The sequence below is a fragment of the Schistocerca serialis genome, chromosome 4, assembly GCF_023864345.2.
Source record: "Schistocerca serialis cubense isolate TAMUIC-IGC-003099 chromosome 4, iqSchSeri2.2, whole genome shotgun sequence".
Taxonomy (NCBI): domain Eukaryota; kingdom Metazoa; phylum Arthropoda; class Insecta; order Orthoptera; family Acrididae; genus Schistocerca; species Schistocerca serialis.
In genome coordinates, this window is record NC_064641.1 from 476,922,342 (window position 1) to 476,944,990 (window position 22,649).

The following is a 22,649-nucleotide window of genomic DNA, read 5'->3' on the forward strand; positions in this document are numbered from 1 at the left end:
CAAATGGACATGGCTGGCTGACCACAAGAGTAAAAAGAGAAGCCAGACACTCTGCAACACACTAAAACTTTCAGCCTAAAAGTTTAGGCCAGAGTCCAGATACATCACAAAACTTTAAAACCGTAGTCACACTTGTCTCATCATCAGCTAAATAGAGGGCAGATCCTCATCATCAATATTTGCTTCTGCCCTTGCATCATGATATAAAATGCACCCCATTAAAATATTGCGAATAAAGATGTGCATGCCACAAGCATCACAAAATGAGGGATCCTCTTGCCGTAGTAGAAAGCTATATGTAAACTGGCAGTGCCCAATTCAAAGACGTGTGAAGGTCACTTCATCCCACCCGAGCAACTGGCAGGAGGAACGACATGGCCGGGTTGTTGACTTCACCAAACGCAGCTCATTGGCCATCACTGCCAGCCATTCCTCATCCCATAACTGCATGCAATTCCTGTGCAGTGCAGAAATGACAGCCTGCAAGGGAATAGAGCACTGTGCCACATATTGTCCTCTGCAGACCACCTTGGCAGCCCAATTGGCCTGTTCATTTCCCAATATCCCTACATGACCTGCTACTCAGCAGAATGACAACCACTTCTCCTGCCATTGGAGTAAGTACAGTTGGTCATATATCAGCCGGACAGACTCCTCAGCAGGAGAAAGGTTTTGTAATGATTGTAAGGCACTAAGGGAACAGAAGCAAATGAGAAACCATTTGCCCCAAATATGATGCATCTGCTCCAGTGCCTTCAGGATCGCGTGGAGCTCCGCTGAGAAAACAGTACACTAGTCCCAACTGCGAATCCTGGTGACACGGTCGGAGAAAGAAAACGGTACACTTGTCCGGAATGCGAATCCTGGTGACACAGTCAGGGAAAATGACAGAGCAGCCAAGGGAATTCCCTTGCTTGGAACCATCAGTGTACAATATTGTGAAACTGTGATGCGTACCTAAAATGTTAAAAAACAGAGATTGAAATGTAAAATCTGACATACAATCTTTCTTAAAATTTGTCACGTCTAAAATAAGTCTGGGTCTCCAGAGAAACCTAGGTGGAAATCTGCTCCCACCGAGACGAAAAACATGAAGACCAGCAACACTCATCTCTAGAAGCCAATCCTGTGCATGTATCCCATAGGGCCTAATTGCCTGTTGCCAGTTATGAAAAAGCCTTTCCAGTGGAGGCTGGGCAACGGCATGGCAGGACCGTGTGTATGGCATGGACGGTGTTTTATACACCTGGCGCATCGTACGTAGCCGTCACCTGGTGTGAAGTGGTGGTTCACCAGCCTCTGCAAGGGGGTTTGTTCTGAATGCCCCAGTGGCCAACCTAATCCCTTCATGGTGCACCATGTACAACATCTTTAAATAAGAGGGTCTCGCAAACCCATACAATGTGCACCCACAATCAAGCCAACATCGCACAATTGCCCTGTAAAACCAGAGCAGACAAATACTGTCTGCTCCCCATGTACTGTGGCTAAGACATTTTAAAATACTTAAAGCCTTAAGTGACCGTTTTTTCATGTCCCTAAGATGTGGTAACCACACAGGGTTATAGTCAAATATACGGCCCAGAAACATCACTGTGTCGTTAAAAGTAAGGACAGTGTTCCTCATCTTCAACTCAGGAAAGTTTAAAATGGAATGAGAACAGTTAAAAACAACACACACAGGCTTCTCGGTAGAAAACTTAAAACCAATCTTCTGCACCTAGCCATCCAAACATCGAAGAGTTAGTTGCAACTGATGTTGTTGTTGCAAGGCTTGAAGAACAGTAAAACGCAGATGATTATGATGATGATGATTATTTTTGATTATTTTTTTTTTTTTTTTTTTTTTTTTTTTGGGGTGAGGGGGCGCTCGACATCATTGTCATCAGCACCCTGACGGAAAGTCAACACAAAATCTCATGGGTAGTGACGAAGGCTGTCCCCAAATGCAGAGCAGCTGATAATGTACTCAAGTCTGCTGCCCTTGACCACCAGTTTAGGGATGAGGCCTGACAGTTCGCAAAATTTCACCACTCTGTTAACACTGGTATTGGTATCTGCAAGGATGGTGGGCAGATCTCCAGCGAGACAAAGGGCTGCCCTAATATCAGTATACAGGACACACGTGTCCACAGTATGCTGAACTGAAAATGGCATGCCACAAACCTCCTTCCAGCGGCAAGGCTGACACGAAGTCCGCCAAGCCTTTGTGGTCGATTTGAACGACCACAGTTTGTTGTCTGACACCTGCAACCATTCAGTCTCCCAAAGTCAGAAAATTAGATAATGGCGTGCAATGGGATGGGACATTGATGGACAGCACCATCCCAACATGCTTCCTTCGCAGCTTTGTCAGCTATATTGTTACTCTGTATCCGAACTTGGTCAGGTACCCGGCAAAAGATCACCTCCTTGCAACAGCGTTGCAGCTGCTGTATGGAGTCATGGATGAGCTGAATCAGGCGGTCTACCAGATACATTTGGTGATGTGCTTGCAGTGCACTGAGAGTGTCAGAACAGACAGGAAAACTCATATGGTGATGTCTGTGACCCCTCTCCAGTGCCATCAGAATGCCATATAACTCCGCATCATAATTTGTAAATTGTTATGGAAGACGCACTTTAACAACCCTATCAGGGAAAACCACAGAACAACCGAGAGCATTCTCCTGCAGGGATCCATCTGTACAAATAACGGTAAAACTATGGTACATACTTAAAATAGACGAAAACAAAGTTGTAAAAACCATATCTGGAGTACAACTTTTCCTGTACTATGTCAAGCTTAAAATCACTTTGGGCCTCTGAAGACATCAAGGCCGCAGTGCGTTCCATCCATGGGTGTGTGAGACAGTCCGTAGCATGTACGCCAAATGGCTGGGTCGCTTGGGGCCGATTCCTGAACAGTTGTTCGAAGGTGGGTTGGATCATTGAATTAAATGCCAGTGACTGAGGGGACGCTTAGATTTTCAGCGCCTGTTGAGCCAAAAGGATATGTCGCCGAATCCCGAATGCCCTCATGGTGGACAGCATCTAACATTGGGAGGTAGGAAGGACAGGTCGATCCGTAGACTATACTGCCACAGTCTAAGCATGGTCGAACAAATGCTCTACAAAACTGCAAGAGCCGGGACCTGTCAGCTCCCCATGTTTTTCCACCAAGGCATTTCAAAATGTTCAACAACCAGAAGCCCTTTGTTCTTATGTCTTTCAGGTGTGGGAGCCATATTAATTTGGAGTCACATAATAAACCCAAAAAGTGCACAGTGTCTTGAAAACGTAAAATACGGTCTCCCATTGTAAGCTCAGGTTGGTTAAAACACAGACGAGCATGATTAAAATTGACACACACAGTCTTCTCAGTTGAGAACCGAAAACCAGTTGTCTGGGCCCGGGTTTCCAGCCTCCTAACGGTCAGCTGTAGCTGCCTTGTCATCATCGTAAGATCAGAAGAGGAGTAGAAGATTGCAAAGTCATCTGCAAACAAAGAGCATTTGACAGGGCTCCCGACCGCAGAGGAAATGCCATTGATAGTGATGGCAAACAATGTGATACTGATGACACTGCCCTGGGGCACACCATTCTCCTGAACGAAGCAATCAGACATGGCATTGCCAATGTGATAGCGAAAATGCCCGTCCTCAAGAAAGGATTGGATCAGAAGCGGCAGGCATCCACGTAGTCCCCATTCATAAACTTGGCGAAGGATGTTGTACCTCCACGTAGTGTCATAGCTTTTTCAAGGTCAAAAAACACACAAACTAAATGGTTTCGGCGTAAGAAGGACTCCTGTATCACTATCTCCAGTAGAATTAAGTTGTCAAGAGTGGAATGGTAGCACCTGAAACTGCACTGGGAGCAGCTCAGATGACCTCGGGACTCGAGCAGCCAGACAAGGTGGTGGTTGACCATGCGTTCAAGAGTCTTACCCATACAACTGGTAAGGGCGACACTGCGATAACTGTTAGGGGCACTACGGTCCTTGCCTGGTTTTCAGAATGGAATTAATATTGCCTCCTTCCAAGTCATGGGGTACTGTCCATCAAACCAGATCTGATTGAAACAAGAGAGGAGCTGGCCTTTCACTTCAGGGCACATATGACAAAGCATGGTGTAATGGATCTCATCAGGTCCTGGAGCAGTGTCTCTGCAGATAAAGCTGACTCCAGTTCCCACATGGAGAATGGAAGGTTGTAGACTTCCTCATTACGCGAGAAGAAATTGAGCTGCTTCATCTCTGCAGTGGATACACCGGTTCCCGTGAGATCACCGCAGTTAAGCGCTGTCGGGCGTGGTCGGCACTTGGATGGGTGACAATCCAGGCCGCCATTCGCTGTTGCCATTTTTCGGGGTGCACTCAGCCTCGTGATGCCAATTGAGGAGCTACTCGACCGAATAGTAGCGACTTCGGTCAAGAATACCATCACAACGACCGGGAGAGCGGTGTGCTGACCCCACGCCCCACCCCACGGCGGTCGGATGGTCCCGGTAGGCCACTCGTGGCCTGAAGACGGAATGCTTCATCTCTGCAGTCTGATGGAATACCTGAACAGCAGGAGCTTGTCTGGATAACTTAGTAACAGTAAAGAAGTGTTCAGCTAAAATGCGAGCCATGTCTTCTGATGTGTCCACCTACACCCCATTATTTGAGAAGACCATATGGGGATGTGGACTACCCTTGCCTGAGATACGTCTTATTGATTTCCAAACATAGTAAAACACAGAGAAGTCATTCACAAACAGAGAACACTGGACAGGACTTTTCACTATGGACGTAATGCTCTTAACAGCTATGGCAAAGACAGTAACTCTTAAAACACTACTTTGAGGTACACCGTTCTCCTGTTCAAATTGATCAGACTGGACGTCACTGACTTGATGTCTAAAATATCGTGGCGAGAGGAAGGACTTAATAAAAATGGGAAGACAACCATGAAAGCCCCATTCGTGAAGCTGCTCCAGGATAAGATGCCTCCAAGTAGTATAGCAGGCCTTCTCTATGTCAAAAAATATACCTAGAAGATGATGCCAGCATAGGAAAGCCTGTTGTAGAGCCACCTCCAGCAGGACAAGGTTATCAAAGGTGGAGCAAAACCTCCTGAAGCCACATTGAAAGTGACTAAGGAGTTGCCTGGATTCTAAGATCCAGACAAGGCGGCAGTTGACCATCTGCTCCAAGGTCTTTCTCATGCAGCTAGTGAGGGCAACACTAAGGTAACTACTTGGGCATGTATGGTCTTTCCCAGGTTTTATAAGAGGAATTAAAATTGCCTCACACCACGAGTTGGAAAAGTGACCTAATGCCCATATGGCATTAAAAAGTGTGAGGAGGATATCTTTGTTTCGACTTGTGAGGTGCCGCAGCATACTATAATGGATTCTGTTGTGGCCAAGGGATGTGTTATGAGCCACAGAAAATGCAAAATCCAGCTCCCACTTGAAAAATGGGCAGCGGTAATCTTCATCAGAGGTGGACCGGAAGCCCAAACTACACTTCTTAGCAACTGCTCTATGACCCCGGAAACCTGGTTTCTGACTGGCTGTTGCAGTAACTGTGGCAAAATATGCTGGCGTAGTCTGGGAAATGTCTTGTGGATTGGTTTTGAGAGTGCCATTCTCCATTACAGCAGCCATGGGCCTGCCTCCTCTCTCTAAAATTCTTCTGATGGTCTCCTACACAACGGAATTTTTGGTGAAATGATTAATGGTGTTCAGGAACTGTTGCCATGACCTCTCCTTGCACTCTTGAATAATTCAGCGACACTTTACTCTCACCACACGAAAGGCTGCAAGATTCTATGCAGTTGGCCGAAAGTTGAACCTACGCAGAGCCACACACCTGGTCCTGATTGGAGAGCCACATTCAGCACTCCACTAAGGGACAGGATGCCTCTTCCTTTGTTCCGTGGATTGTGGAATGGATGCTGCAGTGGCATGGCAGATCATTTTGGTAATATGATCCACCCATGCCTCGACATTCGCACAATATTTGAACTCGGCCAACTGGCTATAAAGCGTCCAGTCAGCTCTACCGAGCACCCTTCGCAGTAAGTTTCCTTTCAGGTTCCAACCCATCTGGCAGGTGAATCCAGATTGGGAAGTGATCACTTTCAAGCAAGTCATCAACCACTTCTCATTGAGCAGTATGAGCAACAGCTGGGGAGCAAAGCGAGAGATCAACGGCTGAGAACGACCCAGTTGCCCTTCAGGAGTGAGTACTCTGTGCCACATTTAGCAAGAAAGTGCATGATGGCGTGAGAAGCCTCTCAATTGCTCCACCCCTTGGACAGGTAGCTGCAGAGCCCCAAAGCAAATTCCGTGCATTAAAATCACCACAGAGGATTAAGGTGTGGGGGAGCTGTGTAATAAGGTCGGTTGGGGCCTCTTCATCAAGTGCATCATGTGGATGCAAGTAAAGGGAACATATTGTCAACAGATGACGCTCATACACTGATACAGCAACTGCTCATTGTACGTGAGAGAGGCGAGAACTGGTAGTCGGTACTAATGAAAATACTTACACCACCTCTAGCTCTCTTTCCACTCAGGTCATCTTTTTTGTAGTGTGCATAGCCACATAACTCAGGGGTGTAGGATTGATGGACATGAGTCTCCTGGAGAGACAGACACAGTGGTCTACCCTGAGATAAGAGACGGAGTTCCTCCACATGTGTCCTGAACCCCTGCAAGTTCCACTGTAGGATGGAAGCCATTTCATCGATGTGGTTTTATTTTACCCCTATCTTTGCACTGCAGAGATGAAGCACTTGTAGAGCGAAGGGGAATGGAAGGGCTGTCTGGAATCAATGCTTCTAACTCCTTGATGTCCTAGACATCAGTCAGACATGAAAGAATCATATCTGACGGTGCTCAGGACAGCTTTTGACCCAAATGTCGTGAACCTTTCCCTGCACCCTGCCCCTTCGAGGATGAGGGGGAAAGAAGCACTCTGCTTGTTGTGTGCCTTCTTGACACTTACTACAGAACTGTTGCTGCTCTTTTCTCTGGTGGCTGCTTGGATTTCTTTACCCTTACTCATTTTGCCTTGCCATGTACACATGCAAGTACAGGTACTGTGGTGTACGGTTGTACACTGGATGATGTCTGCATCGAGGTGTCGACCTTAGGAACAGGTTTGCGTGCCATGGAAGTGTAATAAGTGGTGAAGATGGGAGGTTTCGTCACCTTACATTCCTTTCTGGCTTCAGCATAGGGGATCCACTTGGTGACTTTTAGTTCCTGAATTTTTCATTCCTCTGCAAAAACAGGGCAGTCTCGGCTCCAGACTGGGTGGCTCCCAGCTTCATGGGCTACCTTTCCACATTTCCCGCAGGTCCCTTGACCCCCACAACTCAGCGCTGTGTGACCAAAACGCTGGCATTTTTAGCACCAAAATGGGGTTAGGTACACAAGGCCTAAACCTGAGACAGAGGAAACCTGCCATGATGTGGTCAGGCAATGTTGGAAAATTAAAGGCAAAATGAAAGTGGCAGTCTTCTCAATTTCTGCATTATTCCTATGCATCCTTTGTTCTACATCCACTATCCCCTGTAATGCATATGCCTGTTTAAGATTGGCTAAGTCGATATCCATAATGTCATGGCATGTGACCACGTCTTTGCTAGAGTTAAGGGAGTTAAGCAGTTCAACAGTAACATCACATTCATCCAATTTTTTGGTCTTCATAAGTAGTTCCACCTGCTTTGACCTGTTAGTCTTAACCAGTAGGGAACCATTCCGCAGCCGCTTAATAGACTTCAGGCTTCCAGCAAGTCCTTTGATTGGGTTGTTTGGAGAAGGTGACCAGACCGCGAGGTCATTGGTCTCATCTGATTACGGAAGGACGGGGAAGGAATTCGGCCGTGCCCTTTCAAAGGAACCATCCTGGCATTTGCCTGGAGTGATTTAGAGAAATCACGGAAAACCTAAATCAGGATGGCCGGATGCGGGATTGAACTGTTGTCCTCACAAACGCGAGTCCAGTGTGCTAACCACTGCGCCACCTCGCTCGGTCCAGCAAGTCCTTCCAAGCGTTTATGGATATAGAAGGGGGACACTTTTTCAAATGTCCCCTCCTTCCTCTTAATGACCAAAAACACATATTGATTTATGACTCCTTGAGCCCTGTTACTATAATTCAACTGATGCAGGTTACCACAAGGGCTAGCCTCCCACATTCGTGTGGTGTGAATACTCCCAGGCGGTACATCTTTCCCACTGGGAGGAGAAGATGACAGTTTTGAGGATTCCATCTTAGTCCCAACGAGCAGTTACGGAAACAAGGGTCCACTCAGACAGAGCCTCACATGCCTGAGTAAGCCTTATACAACTGAGGTGCGGCAGGTTCCCCAGAGATTGCCCGCTAACAACTGTTCCACCTCAGTGGCCATGCATCCCATCAGCATGCAGCACACCTTGAGAATGAGGTTTCTTTTATACAGGTTTTTAACATCCTAGCGATCTGTGCAGTCAAGCCAAGATCCCCATTCCCTGTGACACACAACATTCCACTGCCACGCCATACAGTGGTTGTTGAAGCATGCCCAGAGCTTATGGTAACAGGAGACTGGCAGCGCTTACCAGTCCCCAGCTCAGGAACCCCGGGGTTGCCAAGCCCATACTCAGCAAACAAATGCTGAACCCCTGAGGACTGGTCCGCTACCAGGCGGGTGTGGTGCTTATGTCTTCTTCACCTAGGGACTGCTGCAATCGCATTGTCATCCTGGAGAGGGGTCGGTCTGCGTGCGATTGGCCGACTTCTTCTCACAGCCCTCTCTTCTCTCTCGTTCCTGACTGGTGTGCTGGCACTTGAATTTACGCCGTAACAAACAGTTAAAACTATACTCTTACAAAGTTGTGCTTTGCAATTTCAAACAAGCTTCTAGTACCAGAGTAAATACTAATAGCCATTCAATAAATGAAACTGCATGTATAACAACTCAAGGGGTCCACCCAGATAGCAACATGAATTGACACACATTAATCAAACTCCATTTGGCATGTTTTGCAACTGAAAGTTTCCTCTCATTGTATCAGACTTAACTGAAGAGGCTACATCATGTAATCTAATATTACGATTCTAAATTGAGTATGTGAAGACACTTGCTGCTTTTCTAACAGCAGAGTACTGTCGGTCACTAAAGGAGCCAATCATTCCTAGCGACTGGAAATATGCGTAGATCATTCCCATTCCAAGAAGGGTCATCTAACAGAGATACACAAATATAGGCCAATATTGATGTCTGCTTCTTGTATAATTTTTGAACGTTTTTACAGTCATCTGTTATGACATTTCTTTACACCAAATATCTCTTCTGCAGGAATCAATATGGTTACTGAAAACAACAATCATGTAAAACCCATCTCCCTATGTTCATCTTCGAGACCCACAAGGCAACAAGTGCCAGAATTCACACTGATGTCATGTTCCTGGACTTCCAGAAGACAATCAATACAACTCTGCCCTGTCAACTAATGAACAAAATACCAGTGGTTATAATTAAAGTGCAGCTACTCACAGAGGTCCAGTGTGGGCTGTAGTTATTGTATGAAAGCAAAACTTGGTAGATATTCTAATGCATTATTGTGGAACCAATTTGAGCAGGAACAAAATTAGTTCCAATTATAGCCACCAGGTACAAATCTGGCACTGTGAATGCAAGAAAGATATACAGAAATATTTAAAGAGGTCCAACAAGTGAAACAGGCATAATGTTGACTTCTTGTTAAGCGCTGCTTACACAATGTCTTCAATATAAACACCACAGATGTCGACAAGATGCTACATTCATAAAACAATGTGCTAGCAGCAGTTCTGGTGGAATATGAGTGACGTGTTCCTTCATACTGGGGCCTTCAGATCAGATACAGACCAAGTGTGCCCCTGACAAGTGCATTTTTTAGATATCCCCAGAGCCAAAAGTCAAATGGATTCATATCAGGTGATCTAGCAGGATATGCATCTGCAAAATCTCTGAAGACAACACATTTGTGGAAGCATGCATCAAACAGATTTACCACAAGACAAGCAACATAAGATGCTGCCCTATCTTGTACGAAAACAGTGGTATCTACACAGACGCAATCTTCCAAGGCAAAAATCAAATGCTGTACATGGATGCCTCAATAATATGCAGATGTTACACTACATTTGACAGGCCATCTGGATGTATTCTTTTCAAAGAAGAACAGATCGAGAACACATGCTTGTAAATCCACATCACACAGCCACATACAGCAAGTGCAATGACTCTTCGTTCACAATACACAGTTTAATACGAGGGCTCTTCAGAAAGTAGGGAACGTTTCCGACTGCTGCCACTAGGCGTGCACCGATAGCATATATTTTGGTATGTACATGCTCGGCAGCTCAGTCAGACTCAATCTGTGATAGTGGGAACATCTCTACATGTCTGGTTTTTCCAATATTTGAATTTGAAATGTGCACTGCAATCGAAAATCCTGCCAGTGGTGAGGTGCAGTCTGCGATACGGTTTTTTTTTTTTTGTCAAAAAACCTAAAACCTATAGAAATTTATCAAGAACTGTGCGAAGTGCACAGAAACAATGTAATGAGTGAATGTTCCGTCCAGAAGTGGTGCATTTGGTTTAAAAATGGCTGAACCATCATTCATGACGAAGAGAAGAGTGGACACCTGAGCATTGTGACTGACAATCTTGTTGCTAAAGTTGATGAAACGATTCATGGAAACCGTCGCTTCACAATAACGGAGCTTTCACTTTCTTTTCCATAAGTTTCATGGACTTTATTGTTTGAAATTGTCACTCAAAAACTAGGCTACCACAAATTTTGTGCACGACAGGTGCCCAAAATGCTTACAGAACACCATAAAGAACAGCAAATGGGGGCAACGTTGACATTTCTGGAGGCCTATAACAACCATGGCGATTCATTACTGGATCGAATCGTAGCTGGTGACATGACTTGGGTGAAACAGGTCAATTGCGAGACAAAATTACAGTCCATGGAGTGGGGACACACAAGTTCCCCCCAAAAACCAAGAAAATATTTGCAAACCTTGTCAGCAAGGAAGTTGATGGTGACATAGTTTTGGGATGGGCAAGATGTGCTTCTTATTGATTTTCTTGAACATGGAGCAACAATAAATTCTGCCCGGTACTGTCAAACTTTGCACAGCCTTAGGAAAGCAGTTCAAAACAAATGCCAAGAAAAGCTGACGTCCAAAATTTTGTTTTTGCACGACAATGCCCGATCTCAGATGGCAAACTGCACTAAAGAACTCCTTAATTCATTCAATTGGGAAATTTTACCCTCATCTGCCCTACAGCCCTGATCTTGCACCAAGCGTCTTCCACTTGTTTCCCAAGATGAATAACTGGCTTGCAACGCAGTGCTTTGATGACAATGCGGAACTCCAGGTGGCCGTGACTCACTGGCTGAAGTCTCAGGCGGCAGAATTTTATGACGAAGGTGTTTCAAAGCTTGTCCACTGCTATGATAAGTGCCTTAATGTGTTTGGTGACTATGTGGAAAAATAGTATGTCAGTCAAAAAAAAAAAAAAAAAAAAAAAAAAGCCAAACGTTCCCTACTTTCTGAACAGCCCTCATAGTACCCCAAATTCAGCAGTTGTGTGTGATCACTGTACCCTGTAGTGTAAAATGTGCCTCATCACTCACAGGACATTGCCCAGCCACATGTCATCAACTTCAATCCACGCTAGAAACTGAAGAGCAAATTCAGAACACTGCTGCAGATCAGGAGGTTTCAGTTCACACACTGTTTCGATCTTGTACCAGTGTAAAATAGTCTGCAAAAGTTTCCGTAATTGTGACCATGGGATGGACAATACTCATGACACTGTTCAAGCACCAGCATTTCCTGGGGCACGGCCTGCATAGGCACTTACAGCAACAGCAACCTTGTCAATAACTTCCACAGGAACAGGGCACCTTCCTCTTCCAGGTACCACACTGAGCTCACCCATGGTTTTGAATTTCATTATCATCATCTTTTAACCATTTAATGACATCAAGCCTCTTCTCTGACCTTTTAGTTGGCGATATTCTCTCAATGCAGCAATGTAATTACTGCTACTCACATAAAACAGTTTCACTAACAATACATTCTCTCTTCTCGATAGCCATACGTGTTCACTAATGTTATGGCTTATCAGACAACAGTGAGGATATCATACCATCCTACAAACAGTGTACAGTGCAAGATTTGAACCCGGTGGTTGCAAATGGGACTAATCTGTTTTCCAGCACAAACTGGATCAGTATAAACGCTTTAGCACATTTACCAAGTTTTACTTCCATACAACTATTACAGAGTGGAATGACTACACAAAACTAATTGCATGAATGGCAGGTGCCATGTTGAGAGTAATTAGAAACACCTTCAGGATGATTGGTTGGTTGGTTTTGGGGTTTGATGGGGGCTAAACATCGAGGTCATCAGTCCCCGCTTCCAAACAGACATACTTGTAAAAGGCCTATACAGTAAAAGCGTAGCCTCTGCACCCAGAGGGAGGGAACACCAAGGGGTACAGAGCTAAAATGTACACCGCAGTAACACAAAATAGAGGACACTTACAAGGAGCAGAGCAAATGTTTGACTAGAGTAAAACAGACTACAGTGGTTGATGGCTCAGGTAAAAGGTCAACCACTGAACAACAAACGAAGAACCTCCAGCGGGAAAGCATTGATAGAGGTACCAACACAACTTGCTACCATAAAAGACACTATTTGGTATCCACATCACAATTAAAAGTCGCTGGAGTGGGTGTAGCCTGAGAAATCATGCGAGAGCACCCACACTAGAGCGAGTGATAAAAACCAGCTGCACGGGTAAAACGTAAAACTGAGTCAGCTATAGAGGCATCGTCACCGAGAATTAAAGGAAGTGCAGCTGGTAAATTAAAGGACTGCTGCAAGGGGGCTAAAAGGGGGCAGTCCATCAGAAGATGGCTCACTGTCAGCCTTGCATCACAGCGACACTCGGGCGGGTTCTCACGACGAAGGAAATAGCTATGGGTCAACCAGTTCGGAGATGGCAGAGAACAGCTGAGTCCCTACGCGTGCCCCTCAAGGATGAGTTGCATACGGTCATGGATGACTTGACCATGCAGAGCTTATTTGGCGTATTCAAGACAGACCATTCAGAGCTCCAGACATCGCGGACCTTGCAATGTAGGGCTGACCAGAGGTCTCTTTCCACAAGACCAAGCTCCAAGGGTGGCGAAGTGGTGGCCTGCTTGGCCAACCGATCGACACGTTTGTTTCCTGGAATGCCGATGTGGCTCGGGGTCCACACAAACGTCGGTGAGCGACCACACTCGGCGAGAGCAAAAACAGCATCTTGAATACCACGCACCAAAGGGTCCTGAGAAAAACACTGGTCAAGTGCTTGCAATCCACTCAGGGAGTCACTGCATATGACAAATGACTCCCCAGGGCAGGAGGAAAGGTGAGCGAGTGCACGATAAAGAGCAACCAGCTCCACAGTGAAAACACTGCTCCCACAAGGCAGGGAACACTGCCCAACATAGTCGCCATGGATGAAAGCAAACCCAGTGCATCCATCGACCACAGAACCATCAGTGTAGATGACATCTGCATCGCGAAATGAGGCAAGAAGAGCCAGGAATTGTTGATGAAGACTGGCAGGTGGAACAGAGGACTTGGAGTTGCAGGACAAATCCAACCAAAGCCGCAAGCGAGGGAGGGACCAAGGAGGGGTAGAAGAAGAGGGCCAGAAGGATGGAGGAAGGGGAAAGGACTCTAGTGACGAGAGAAGGGAACAAAAGCGGACCGCGATCGGGAGACCCGACCTAGGCCGCTGTCATGGGGAGGGGACTGCAGAAGATGGAAAAAGGAGCCTGCAGTTTAGGTGGTCAGGCGAGGCATGGACGCGGGTGATGTATGATACAAGCAACTGTTGTCAGCGGAATCGTTGGGGAGGGATTCCAGCTTCCACAAGAAGGCTAGTCACTGGACTAGTGAAGAAGGCACCTGTCACCAGTCTGACGCCACAATGTAAAATCGGGTCGAGGATCTGAAACGTTGAAGGTGCTGCTGAATCATACACCACACTCCCGTAGTCGAGACAGGATTGAACTAAGGCCTTATAGAGCTGTAGGGGGGTTGTTCGTGCAGCCCCCCAAACGGTGTGGCTGAGGCAGCAAAGGATGTTGAGGTGCCGCCAGCACCGTTGTTTAAGCTCACGAAGATGAGGTGGTCAAGTGAGCCGAGCATCAAACAGCATGCCAAGGAAGCAATGCGTCTCCTCAATACGAAGGAGTTCATTGGCAAGGTAGAGCTCTGGATGGAGGTGGACTGTTCGACGACGATAGAAATGCACACTCGGGTCTTAGAGGCTGAGAACTGAAAACCATGGTTGGATGCCCAAAAATGTGCCTTACGGATAGCTCCCTGCAGCCGCCATTCAGCGACACTGATGCTTGGGGAACTGCAATAAAGACAAAAGTCATGGGCATATAGAGAGGAACAGACCGATGAACACACCGCAGCCGCAAGACCATTAATTGCCACCAAAAAGAGGGGAACACTGAGAACCGAGCCCAGCGGGACACCGTTCTCCTGAATATGAGCAGAGCTAAAATAAGTGCCAACTCTACCCCGAAAGGAGTGATCAGAGAAAATTCTGTAGAAAAATCGGAACTGGACCCTGTAAGCCCCATTCGTGCAGCGTAGCAAGGATATGATGGCGCCAGGTGGTATCGTACGCCTTCCGAAGATCAAAGAAAACAGCAACTAGATGTTCTCGCCAAGTAAAAGCTGTACGAACAGCTGACTCTAGCGAGACTAAATTGTCAATCGCTGAGCGGCCCTGACGGAAGCCCCCCTGTTGCTGGGCTAGGAGGCCCCGAGCTTCGAGGATCCACATGAGCCGCCGACTCACCATCTATTCCAGGAGTTTGCACATAACGTTGGTAAGGCTGATAGGCGATAGCTATCAACCACCAGCGGATCTGCACCAGGTTTCAGCAGCGGGATGGTAACGCTATCCTGCCAACGAGTTGGGAAAACGCCCTCCATCTGGATGTGGTTAAACAGGGCAAGTAATTCACCCTGACAGTGCGCCGAGAGATGGCGAAGAAACTGGTTGTGAATTCGGTCTGGACCCAGAGAGGTATCGAGGCAAGCTGTAAGGGCACTTTGGAACTCCCATTCACTAAATGGGGCGTTGTATCGTTCCAAACGGTGCGTGCGAAACGACAACTGCGTACACTCGGCCTGCTCTTCAATGGCGTGGAATTCTGCGCTGTAGCCTGCTTTCGCGGAAATACGAGCGAAGTACTCTGCCAGATGTTCGGCGATGGTGATTGGGTCAGTACAAAGTGTACCCCAAAGAGAAAGGCAAGGGACAGATGCATGAGGGCGAAAGCCAAAAATGCGCCAAACCCGCGACCACACCTGAGATGGGGAGGTGCAAGAACCTATGGTGGCAACATATCGTTCCCAGCAGTCCTGTTTGCTCCACCAGATTAACTGCCGAGCCCGGGCCCACAGCCGTTTTAAAGGCAACAAAATTCTCTAGGGAAGGATGACGCCGGTGTCGTTGCAGGGCTTGCCGGCGGTCCCAGATAGCTTCTGTAACCTCTGGTGTCCACCAAGGGACTGACTTACACCTTAGGGTACTTGAAGGACAGGGGACAGTTGCCTTGGCAACAGGAACAACGGCCATAGTGACCTCGTCCACTGCCAAATCAATGTCAACAGGAAGCGGAGCAATGGCCATAGTAGCGGAGGTGTAGGCTGCCCAATCAGCTCCACGAAGAGACCATCGTGGCAGCTGGTCAGGGGGTTGGGATTGAAGAAGGGAAACCAGGATAGGAAAGTGGTCGCTACCACAGAGGTCATCGCGAACCTCCAACTGCGGTATGGAAGAAGACCGGGGCAACTAAGAGAGAGGTCAATGGCCGAGTATGTGCCATGAGTCAAGCTAAAATATGTGGGAGCACCAGTGTTAAGGAGGTCAATGTCCTGCTGTGCCAAGAGAGCCTCAACGTTCCTACCCTGGCTCGAGATAAAGGGTGGTGGGCATTAAAGTCCCCCAAAAGGAGGAATGGTGGGGGGAGCTGGGCGAACAAGGCAGCTGGGTCGGCAAGAGGGACAACCTCATGCGGGGGAAGGTAGAGGGAACAGATGGTAAGCTCCATTCCTGCACAGATTCGAACAGCCACAGCCTCGAGAGCCATGTGAAGTGGCACTGGGGCACTAGGAACAGTGGCAAGAACATAAACACAGACACCGCCAGACACCCTGTTGTATTCTACGTGGTTCTTACAGTAACCCCGGTAGCCACGGAGGGAGGGGGGTCCACCAAACAGGAAACCAGTGTTTCCTGTAGGGCCACACAAGTGGCACATAAGCTGTTTCAACCCAGCAAGGTGGTGAAAAAACCACAGCAATTCCATTGAAGGATAATGGTATCCGACTGTAAAGACATGAAAAAACCTGGGGCAGGGGGATAGGTTACGCCTTAGAAGCGCTCACCGCCACTGATTGCGAAGTAGCCTGATCAACTTCCATAGGAGCTGCGGGTCGAGCAACATCTAGCTCCTGAGTGGACGCTAGATGCTCCACATCATCTTCAGGGGCTGTGGTGAACTCCTTTTCTGTCTTTATGCCCTTCTCCTTTTGCTTTTTCTTCTTTTTGGTAGGGTCCCGTTTGTCCTTTGGTTTATCAAGCTGGGTGGGCTTTTCCGACCCAGTCTCATGGACCAAGGAAGACCTGGAAGCCCTACGGCCCTCAGGTGGTGGCTTTATCAGCCACTGGCTGACATCTGGAGGGGCAGTAACCGTGGAAGGGAGTACACCAAGTGATCCCTTCAGCACGAGGGGAGCTGGAGGGGGCAGGCACTTCTCCAGCTCAGAGGTGGGGACTGAAGTCCTCAAAGAAGGAGGGGTTGTTACTCCCGATGTTGATAACAGGGGAGCAACGGAGGTGTTCCCCAACTACCTGGGGGGCAGGAATAGACGGCCGGGCTGGAGGGCCCACAAAAAGTGGCTGAGCTTGGGGGCTCATCACCAGGGATGGCGACATCAAAGCTGCTGCAGCAAACATTGATGAAATGCGCACAGGGTGAAGTCGGTCGTACTTGCGTTTGGCCTCTGTGTAAGTGAGCCTGTCCAAGGTCTTATACTCCATAATCTTCCGTTATTTTTGATAAACCACGCAGTCTGATGAGCAAGATGAATGTTTCTGTCCACAGTTGACACAAATAGGGGGCGGCAAACACGGGACGTTGGGGTGGGAGGCACGTCCACAATGCCGACAGGTAGGGTTGGCGTCACATCTTGGCAGGGTGTCTCCCTTGATAGCCAAGATGAAGGCACCGGTGGCGACCCTACTATCTTTGGGTCCCCTGAAGACACATTGTACAAAGTGGACACCGCGCCATTCCAGATTTGCACGGAGCTCGTCGTCAGACAGCAACAACAAATCATGATGAAAAATATGTCCCTGAACCATATTGAGGCTCTTATGATGCGTAATGGAGACTGCAACATCACCGAGCTTGTCACAAGCAAGCAATGCCCGTGACTGTGCTGGGGATGCTGTCTGTATGAGGACTGCTCCAGACCTCATTTTAGACATCCCCTCAACTTCTCCAAACTTGTCTTCTAAATTTTCCACAAAAAACTGAGGCTTTGTGGTCAGAAATGAGTCCCCATCTGTTCAGCTGCAAACCAGAAATCGAGGAGAACAAGTCTCACCAGGTAATTTAGACCGCCATTCCTCTCCTGTTGTGGACAGGGAAGGGAACGATTGGGGGCCATACTGTAAAGCATTGAACTTTCGTTTCTTAGAGACTTGTGCTTGCGCACTATTCGTATTTCGTTTCATGGTGATTCCACGAGCAGCTAGGGAAGGAATGTCCACCCAGACAGAGCCCCGCTTGCCTGGATAAGCCTAATACAACCGGGGGGCACCCGCTAGCAACTGTTCTACCTCAACAGCCATGCGTCTCCTCGGTGTGCAGCACATCTTGAGACTGAGGTTTTTTTAGACAGGTTTATACCATCCTCACGACCCAGGCAGTTAAGCCAAGATCCTCGGGCTCTGTACTGTACAACATTTCACCGTCACGCCTTACGGTGGTCGTTGAAGCACGCTCAGAGCTTCCGGTATTGAGGACTGGTGGCGCTTCCCAGTCCCCAGCTCAGGGACCCTGGGGTCGCCAAGCCCGTACCCAGCAACTAAACACTGAGCCCCCTGAGGGGTTCAGGATGATATTTAAGATATTGCAGTGCCTGCTTTGTTCAGAAGTATGATGCAATGTTCATAGAGAAATGCACGCATGTCTGAAGGAAAACGCATTGCAGCGATTACAGCTGTTATAAGACACATGAAACATATCTGCAGTTGTAAATATAGATAACTGTGTATAAATTTCATGTATTTAAAAATGGCTGTAGTCGCAGCAGTGCCTGTTCCTTCGGACATGTACACACGTCTGAAGGAACATTGCACTGTACTTCTGAACATCATAAGTGTTGCAAGATTGTATTATCTGCCGACACCAGTAACATTTAATTAAAATGTCTCCCTTGTATGGGAATATACATAATGAATGTATGAGTGCAGGTCTTTTTTTTAGCAAAAAGTACATACATTCACATGCAGAAATCCAAATGTGCACTCCCATGCCCAGGGGGCTAGGAGAAGAGCATGAGCTCAAAAGCTAGTGTTAACACTGCTTCCCACTGTGTGTTTCTGTGCTCCATGCATCTGTCCAATGTGAGTGAGTGGTTGCCTTTCCCTTATTTTATATACTGCTCCAACCAGCAGTATCCACTATGTGCAAGTTTTTTTACTTCTGAATAAAGACTTTATCCAAAAGCTGAAATATTTCAAGCATTCCTTTTCACTGTGCCTGTCTGCAACTCGAGTGTCATCTCTATGCTGCGAGTAACAATCTATCCTTTCCATATATTATTACTGTTATTCCATTCTACACTTTCCACTGTCTGAACCACATAAATTAGTTACTCAATAAATGTAAGTGGTAAGAAACTGTTGAACATCTGCAGACATCTCTATTAACTACTCCTACAAATCATCAGATTCTATGACTGAAAGCTCATCTTCTCACACAACAATTAGGTCCCTATTCTTACATGATATAAAAAGCTAAGCCTCTCATTTGATGTGTACCTTGACTCTTACCATATCATAAATAACTGACACTATCAGCTGGAGAGCAATAAATTAATTAAGCATAAAGAAAACTTCATTTCAAAAGTTTTTTACTTCCTTCAATATGTGTATATAGCTTTCACACTGGACTGGATCTTACAGGACTCAATCTGGAGATAACAGCTTAGTCCCGTCGAAACTAGTAATCCAGTGTACAAACACATGATCAAGGCAATAAAAAACTTCGTACCAGAAGCTTTATTTACACTGTCTTACCATATCCTTGTTTTCTTCTATATGATGGGAACCACGGAACTTTGAGAATGAATGAACAAATGAATAAATGGTAGCAATCTAAGTCACTGAGTTGTATCTTTAGAAACAGATTACACTGACCAAGAAACTATATGTAACCATCACTTCCATTTTCACTTACACATTTGGTAATCTCTGCTTCCACATATGGAGTTTTAAGTTTAAGTATATTAATAAAGTTATTTTTTTACCAGCACTAAACAAAAGCAGTGTTTTAGTATTGGGCCACTCAGTAACATTATTAACACCAACTTGAAACTGGCACATGAAAAGAAATAATGTATATACTTACTGACATGGCACGGGCACATAATGAAGAAATGACCATCATGCGAGCTCGGCTAACAAAATCATCTCCACTGTAGCGCCACATTGATGTTTGTAGTGCACCCGCTGACGATACGTCAAGGTGAATTCCCCGCTTCTCAAATGTGGCCTTTACCTTACTCAACATTAAAGTAACAGGTCCTGGATGGCATCGCAAAAATGCAAGTTCAGGATGATCAGTATGTAATTGCCTAGCAACACACATATTGGCCAGCAGCATAAACTCTTCAATTAACCTGCAATTTAAAAATATTGATGAACATGTACGGAAGTCTTTTTGTATAACCAAATAAAATGAATCATAAATACCTGTCACTGTGTAACACAATAATCAAAAAGTGTGGGAGTTTTACGCATTAACAGTTAAAGCAGCTTAATTTGCTTTCAGATGAACACTTATAAAAGTGACAGCATGGAGAGCACAGTACAAATAATTTTTTTTCTTTTTTCCCAAACAAGTGCTATGTAACAGTTTTTTTCCACTTTTATTGTCATTACAAAAGTTTCATGTTTAGATGCACTGACAAATTAAAAAACTTTAAGGTCAGATTCAGTTCAGTTTTCAAAACTCACTACTTTATATTTTTTAAAATGTTCACAGCTTCACTCAAAAGTTTGAAGATATATTACCTATCAACAGGTCCCCCCCACACACAAACTTAAAATTCCAGCAGTCTTTAGCATTTTACAGTTTGCTGTAACTGTGTACTTCAACCAGATTGTGTTGGAGGTGCAGGTACAGATTAAGAGCAGATCATCAAGTTTAGTTTGGATAGAATTTCTTATTTTATTTGCCATTTATTTTATTATCTACTAAATGCTTTACATCACTGGGTAAATGGTCAAAGATTTTTTATGACTGACTACCTCGTTTCTTTCTGTGCTTTCTCCTTACATTTATGAAAGCCTTCTCCTTACATTTATGAACGTAACTGTTCATCTGAATTGGACTAAGTTCATAAGACAGTAAACATACTGTGAAGTTAGTATGGGCAACTGTTTACAGGACTGTATAGAAGAGATTCTAGAGTGAACAACACATAACTCGTTCACTGTCCCATAATATATTGCACCAGCCGAAATGCAGCCACACTGTGAATGCTGTTCTTGAACACTGGATTGGTTGGTTGGTTTGTGGGATTGAAGGGACCAGACTGCGACGGTCATCGGTCCCTTTTTCCAAAACTTCAAACAACCACACAGAATAAAAACGAACAATGGAGACGACAAGAGATAACACAGGACAAGAAAGACTCAGACAGAGATCAGACAAAACGAATTAAAATCACACAGAGTGTGACAGTGGTTGGCCGACCATAGAGACAAAAAAGGAAAAGCCAACCACCGAGAAACACACTAAAAACTCAATCTAAAATCGTAGGCCAAATGCCAGGCTCAACACAAAAAAATGACAAACTCTTAGATTAAGTGATAAAAGCCCCCTGCCCGAATAAAACACAAAACTAAGCCTGCCATGGCAGTGTCATCTGTTAAAAGGGCAGGGAGCGTATCAGGCAACGCAAACATCTGCCTGAGCACAGCTAAAAGGGGACAGGCCAACAAAATGTGGACCACTGTCAAAACGGATCCGCAGTGACATAGAGGTGGGTCCTCACAGCACAATAAGTGGCTGTGCATCATCCGAGTGTGCCCAATGTGCAGCCGGCAGAGGACAACAGACTCCTTGCGAGAGACCCGCAAGGAGGAGCACCACGCAACGGTAGCCTCCTTGATGGCCCGAAGTTAGTTTGGTGAAGGCAGGGTGCGCCATTCTTCACCCCAGCTGCGAAGGACATTCTGCTGCAAAACAGCCCGGAGGTCACTCTCCGAAAGCCCAATCGATAAGGTTGGTCCACCGACAGCCTGTTTGGCCAGCATGTCAACACGTTCATTGCCCGGGATGCCGACATGACCAGGGGTCCACACAAAGACCACAGAGCGGTCACAATGGGCAAGAGTATGGAGGGACTCCTGGACAGCCATCACCAGACGAGAGCGAGGGAAACACTGGTCGAGAGCTCGTAAACCACTCAGGGAGTCGCTACAGATAACGAAGGACTCACCTTAGCAGGATCGGATATACTCTAGGGCACGAGAGATGGCGACCAGCTCAGCAGTGAAAACACTGCAGCCAGCCAGCAAAGAGTGTTGTTCGTAATGGTCCCCTAGAGTGAGAGCATAACCGACACGACCAGGAACCATCGAACCATCAGAGTAGACAACGCCAGAGCCCCTGATACATGGTAAGGATGGAAAGAAAACGGCGGCAGAAGGGCTCAGGAGGGACTGAGTCCTTCGGGCCCTGTGCCAATTCGAGCCAAAGGCATGGGCGGGGCACATAACACGGGGGTGTATGCAGAGGGGCCCGGAAAAGAGGTGGAAGAGGGAAAACCCGAAGCCCAGAAAAAAGCACTCTGATGCAAACTGCGATCGTACAACCCGACCAGGGCCAACGTTCTGGGAGATGGACAACTGACTGAGGGAACTGGAGAAGATAATTAGGATGCCCGAGCAAGCTACAAATGTGTGTAGCGTAAGCGGCCAGTAAATGTTGGCGCCGTAACCGCAGTGGGGGGACACCTGCCTCCACAAGTATTCTGTGCCCAGGGCTGGTCCGGAAAGCTCCAGCGGCAAGTCGGATCCCGCTGTGAGGGATGGGGTCCAGCACCCGCAACACAGAAGGGGATGCTGAACCATAAGCCAGGATCCCATAATCCAGATGGGACTGAATTAACGCCTGGTAGAGCCGTAAGAGGGTAGACCTATCAGCTCCCCAGCTGGTGTGGCTCACGCAACGCAGAGCATTAAGATGCTGCCAACACATCTGCTTAAGCTGCCGAATATGAGGGAGCCAAG

General features: G+C 46.6%; 1 protein-coding gene across 1 annotated transcript in view; it reads right to left on the minus strand.

Moving 5' to 3' along the window:
• The window catches only part of LOC126475158 (DIS3-like exonuclease 2), a 170,802-nt gene that overhangs the window by 40,367 nt on the left and 107,786 nt on the right, over positions 1 to 22,649 (minus strand). Inside the window, exon 12 of the mRNA XM_050102780.1 lies at positions 19,759 to 20,029. Coding sequence (XP_049958737.1) covers positions 19,759 to 20,029 — 271 coding nt within the window. The remainder of the gene's footprint in view (positions 1 to 19,758; positions 20,030 to 22,649) is intronic.